Below are 5,881 nucleotides of genomic sequence, written 5' to 3' on the forward strand. Positions count from 1 at the left end.
AAAAAACTTTCAGGGATATAGGGAACAAAGCAAAGAACAACGGAAATCCCAATGCCTCAGTATTGAGATTGTGCTGGAGGTCACCCCACCCGTGGGAACTGGGGACCCCACTCAGCAGTGAAGTCAGATAGCGTTGTCCTCAGGCTGTTTTTCAATTTCCTTGATAAATATGCAGGATTTCTTTGCCAGTCGTAAAGCTCCTAGCTGAAAGCAGGCTGGTGACTTCAGAGGGCTCCGCTGGGACTGGAAGGTCACCGGAGCCACTGGTGAAAATGACGCCGTCACTACCAACTCAGAAGGCCACCTCTCAGTGTGCCAGGTGCCACCTCCTGGAGCACACGCATGTGCACACACACACTCACACGCGTGTGCCTGTGTACACCTCCCCCAGGGGCTGCAGCCAAGACGGGCATCCCACATCAGAGGGATGAATGGCAGGTCTGTCCCGCCAGCTGTGTGCTCTCTCCCATCCCAAGAAAGCCGCAGAGACTCAGACAGCAGAGCCTGGAGGAGCCCACGCAGTCTGTTCCCGGCACCCGGTGCGTGTGAAGGGGACTTGAGGACAGTGAGATGGAATCAGAAAGAGAAATCATCAACCTTCAAGTAAGTTCTCTCTGGAAGAGAGCAGAGGGGAAATTGGGAGTAGAGGTGAAGCTGGAAGAACAGAGGGTTGATACTTTAGTCACTTGATAGTCTCCCTCCCCGTTCTCTTTCTTACTTGCCCCTTCTCCAAATGCTCCCTAGGCTTTGTCTCTTTATTTTCTCTTTCTCTCCATTTCCCTGTCTGGTTCTTCACTTGCTTTGAAATATCTGAAAAACAGATTGGTTAAATGCCTTTTGGCCTCTGCTTCCTCTTGTCAGTCAAAGAGCTAATTAGATCCGTATTACCAGAAAATGATTTCACATTCTGAGCAGTGCTTTCCCCAAGCCCCAGGACAGTAGAGACGTCTCTCAGAGCTGCCGGGCAGTTCTTTGGAGACAGGAAAGATATGAGTTTTGAGGCTAGGAAGAGAGGCAGCTGGCCAACTTTGCATTTTACAGGTTGGAAAAAACTTGAGCCGTTTCTCGGCTATCTTCACAAAGCTCTACTGTGTAGGACAGAAAGCGTCTCATTCGGACAGTGCAGGGAAGGGAAATCAGTCTAATCTCCTAGGAAGAGGCAGAGATGTGTGTCCTTCTCTAGCTGGAATGGGCTTGGAAGGCATCAGAGGTTCCAGTCCACCACTGGAGGGGAGAGGGGTGGGATGTTACGGTGAGAGGAGAGCCAGATTGCTGGGAGCTGCACTCCCTGACTCCCTGTCAACGGGTAGAATAGAATCAACCCTTCTATGACCACTGCTGTAACTGCTGTGTAACATTTCAGAGAATCAAACAAAGTGTGAAAAAGGACTTTTGAGATCAAGAATTTCTGATCCCTGAACCTGGTCCTTGAACAAAATCTTAAGCAGCCACCCAATATAGACTTCAGATTAAAGAAGAGCTGTTTTGTTGAAGCAGAGTATGTGCATGCGTCTCTCTCTCTCGTTCTCTGTGTGTGTTTTGGGCAGGGAGGCGTGAGTCTGGCAGAGTCTCTGTCCTTGGCCCCTCCACCGTTGAGACACCACCAGGGAACTTGCAGGACTGCTTGGTGTGCTGTATCAAAACCATTCACCAAGTACAACTGCATACCCAATGTTGTTCTCCTGGATTGGCAGCCAGCCCCGACAGCGGTCCCACCGCGAGGCTTGCTGGTCCCTCTGTCTGGAACCTTCTTTCCCTGGCTTATCTGCTGACTGGCCCTTCCTAGTACATTCAGGTCTCAGCTCAAATGCTACTTCCCCAGGGAGACCTCCTCTGACCAACCTCTTTACAGGATGCCTCCTCCCCAATTTGTCTTTATCATTTGTTTAATTTCTTTCACAGCACTGCTCACCACCTAAAGTTACATTGCTTATTTATTTAGTATGTATTGCCTGTCACTCTCACTAGGACACAAGATCTCTGAGATCAGGGCCTCCCCTGTTTTATTCACTGCTGTAGCCCTCGTGCATGAGGCAACTCTTGGTACACACTAAGTGCTTTAGAAAACATTTGTTAAATGAATGAGTTAAGGAAGCCATGAGTTGGAGAGGCTCTGAGATAGGAATAAGGTCACTTAACTGGCCCAAGACCTCCAGTCCATGTCTTCTGTCCCTGGTGTGTGCTTTCTTCTTACTTCTAGTTCTTGCCTCTATAAGATCCTTGGTTGTTAAGGAAACTGTGTTGCTGCTTATTATTCTCAGAAGAGCAACTTTCTTGTGTGTTAATGGGTTGAACAATCTAGAGTTACAGACTAAGGACTTTGCATCTGAACCAGAGGTTCAGAAGGAAAGAGGTGGTGGGAGGAAGGAGAAGGAAATGACTGACTAGGCTTGATGCATGTCTCTATCTCTAGCAGGTAACGAAGGTGTTAGTGTGCCTTTCTTTTCATTTGTCATTCAGTCTCTTCTAATATGCTATTTAATTCTTGTATCTAACTCACATTTTCCTTTGGTCAGAAGATTATCCATTATTTTCTACAATTTCTTGTCCACTTTTGGCTGGGCACAGTGGCCTAAGCCTGTAATCCTAGCATTTCAGAGGCCGAGGCAGGAGGATCACTTGAGCTCAAGAGCTAGAGACCAGTCTGGGCAACATAGCAAGACCCTAGCTCTATTAAAAATTTAAAAGTGATTAGCTGGGCATGGTGGTGTGCACCTGTAGTCCCAGCTACTCGGGAGGCTGAGGTGGGAGGATTGTTCGAAGCCAGGAGTTCAAGGTTGCAGTAATCTACAATCATGTCATTGCACTCCAGCCTGGGCAGCAGAGCCAGACCCTGTCTCTAAAAAGAAAACAGTAACACTCTTTAGTTGAAACAATGTTTCCCCAAAATGTGGTACAATGATCACCAATGGGTAGTAAAGGTACTATCAATGGCTGACAACTTTTTATTATAATGTTTATTTTTACAGATTTTTTTTTTTTTTTTTGAGACGGAGTCTCACTCTGTCACCCAGGGTGGAGTGTAGTGGCGCGATCTCAGCTCACTGCAACCTCCGCCTCCCGGGTTCAAGTGATTCTCCTGCCTCAGCCTCCCAAATAGCTGGGGTTACAGGCATGTACCACCACACCCGGCTAATTTTTGTACTCTTAGTAGAGACAGAGTTTCACCATATTGGCCAGACTAGTCTCGCACTCCTGACCTCAAATGATCCAAAAGCCTCGCTTCCCAAAGTGCTGGGATTACAGGTGTGAGCCACCATGGCTGACCATCTTTATAGTTTTAGTATCCATTAGAAAGAGCATAACAGGGCCGGGCTAGGTGGCTCATGCCTGTAACCCCAGCACTTTGGGAGTCCGAGGCGGGCAGATCATGAGGTCAGGGGTTCGAGACCAGCCTAAAATAACATTAACTTGAGCCTCCATAATCAATGTTGCAGATGTGTCTCCAGGTCAGGACCTGTGAGACTGGGATGGGTAGCAGCAGCACAGCTGGCTGTGAAGAGTGGCACACAGCACTCAGAGCAGGTGGCCTCCACCAGCTGGATGCCTGGAGCTGCTCCTTTTTTTCTACAGCCTGTGGCTGTGGCCTCCAAGCCTCTGCCCTTCTCCCTGCCTTCACTGGTAGCCCTGCCAGGGAGCTAAGACTGCTCATCTCCCTGGACGTATGAAAGGACGTATGAAAGGAAGTCTGGACGTATGAAAGGAAGGGTTGAGGATGATCCCTTTCTTCCCCTCTGAGCCAGCGTTGCAACCCTGTCCCCAAGTACAGAGTTTAAGCTCCTAGCCTGGCTCCTTCTCAAAATGGAACTCCTCTTGGGCGTCCAGGTTCCCCAGACAGATTCAGTTCTTGGGTCCTTTTTTTCTTCCTGTGCTGCATGTTGATGGAAATGTGAAGATGATCTGCTAAAAGAGGAACTAAGACTTGTCCATACCGAATGCAAATTCAGTATAGCTCAGGTTAAGTATAGCAAGATACAGATAGAAAGAGATGGGAGTGGAGGTAAAAATACTTATGAATAGAAGAAGGTCTACAGACAAAGTACTCTGGGAGTATTTTTGTTTGTTTTGCTTTTAAAGACATATATATATATATAAGCAGTTATATATGATATCTATATAATAGCAGTTATATATATAATAGCAGTTTTAGGTTCATGGCAAAATTGAGAAGGAAGACACAGAGATCTCCCATATAGCCCCTCACCCTACATGCATAGACTCCCCATTATCAACTTCCTCCACCAAAATGGTACATTTTTTTTTACAACTGATGAGCCTTACACTGACACATCATTATGACCCAAAGTCTACAGTTTGCATGAGGGTTCACTCTTGGCGTTAAACATTCTATGCGTAATAACATGTTTCCACAACTATTGTATAGTATACTAGAGAAGTTTCACTGCCCTAAAAGTCCTCTGCATTCTGCCTGTTCATGCTTCTTCCCCTCTCAACCCCTAGCAATGGCTGACTTTCTGTTTTGCCTTTTCCAGAGTGTCATGTAGTTGGAATCAGACAATATGTGGCCTTTTCAGATTGGCTTCTCTCACTCAGTCATGGCATTTAAGTTTCCTCCATGTCTTTTCATGGCTTGATAGCTCATTTCTTTTCAGCACTGAATAATATTCCAGTGTCTGGACGTACGACTGTTTATTTATTTATTCGCCTACCGAAGGACATCTTGGTTGCTTCCACGTTTTGGCATTATGTATCATTCTGTATAAAGCCACTCTGGCTGGGCGCAGTGGCTCACACCTGTAATCCCAGCACTTTGGGAGGCTGAGGCGGGTGGATCACTTGAGGTCAGGAGTTCAAGACCAGCCTGGCTATCGCTAACATGGTGAAACCCCACCTCTACTAAAAATACAAAAATTAGCCGAGCGTGGTGGCAGGTGCCTGTAATCCCAACTACTTGGGAGGCTGAGGCAGGAGAATCGCTTGAACCCGGGAGACGGAGGTTGCAGTCAGTTGAGATCACGCCACTGCACTCTAGCCTGGGCAACAGAGTGAGACTCTGTCTCAAAAAAAAAAAAAAAGGCTGTGTAGGTTTTTGTGTAAACATAAATTTTGAATTCATTTGGGAAGACACTATGGATTGCAATTCCTGGATCATATGGTAAGAGTATGTTGAGTTTTGGAAGAAACTGCCAAACTGTCTTCCAAAATGGCTATGCTGTTTTGCATTCCCACCAGCAATGAATGGGTGCTCCACATTCTCCTCAGCATTTGCTATTGTCAGTGTTCTGGATGTTGGCCATTCTAGCAGCTGTGCAGTGATATCCCATTTTTGTTTTAATTTGCATTTCCCTAGTGACATAAGATGTGGAGAATCTTCTCATATGCTTATCTGCTACCTTTGCATCTTCTTTAGTGAGGTGTCTGTTCAGGTGTTTTGCCCATATGTAGTGGTTTTTTTTTTTTAATTTTTATTTTTTGAGACAGAGTCTCGCTCTGTCGCCCAGGCTGGAGTGCAGTGGTCTGATCTCAGCTCACTGCAAGCTCCGCCTCCCAGGTTCAAGTGATTCTCCTGCCTCAGCCTCTCGAGTAGCTGGGATTACAGGCGCCCACCACCACGCCCGGCTAATTTTTTGTATCTTTTAGTAGAGACAGGGTTTCACAATGTTGGCCAGGATGGTCTCGATCTCTTGACCTCGTGATCCACCCGCCTCAGCTTCCCAAAGTGCTGGGATTACAGGCTTGAGCCACCGCGCCCGGCGGGTCTTTTGCTCGTCTATATAAACTAACTATACAATTAGTTTGTTGATATTCACAACAGATTTTGATTGAGATTGTTTGAATCTATAGTGAGTCCTCTTATCCATAAACATGGAATATCTATCTCTCTATTTATTTTATATTTATTTATAAACGTATTTATTTA

At 46.2% G+C, this 5,881-nt stretch overlaps 1 protein-coding gene across 1 annotated transcript in view; it reads left to right on the forward strand.

Moving 5' to 3' along the window:
* The first annotated feature begins 308 nt into the window (after positions 1–308).
* The window catches only part of NINJ2 (ninjurin 2), a 95,811-nt gene continuing 90,238 nt past the window's right edge, over positions 309–5,881 (forward strand). Inside the window, 2 exon segments of the mRNA XM_017858605.1 lie at positions 309–551; positions 553–603. Of these exon segments, the coding sequence (XP_017714094.1) occupies positions 432–551; positions 553–603 (171 nt within the window). The 5' untranslated portion in view covers positions 309–431.

The sequence above is a fragment of the Rhinopithecus bieti genome, unplaced genomic scaffold (assembly GCF_001698545.2).
Source record: "Rhinopithecus bieti isolate Rb0 unplaced genomic scaffold, ASM169854v2 scaffold_45617, whole genome shotgun sequence".
Lineage (NCBI taxonomy): Eukaryota > Metazoa > Chordata > Mammalia > Primates > Cercopithecidae > Rhinopithecus > Rhinopithecus bieti.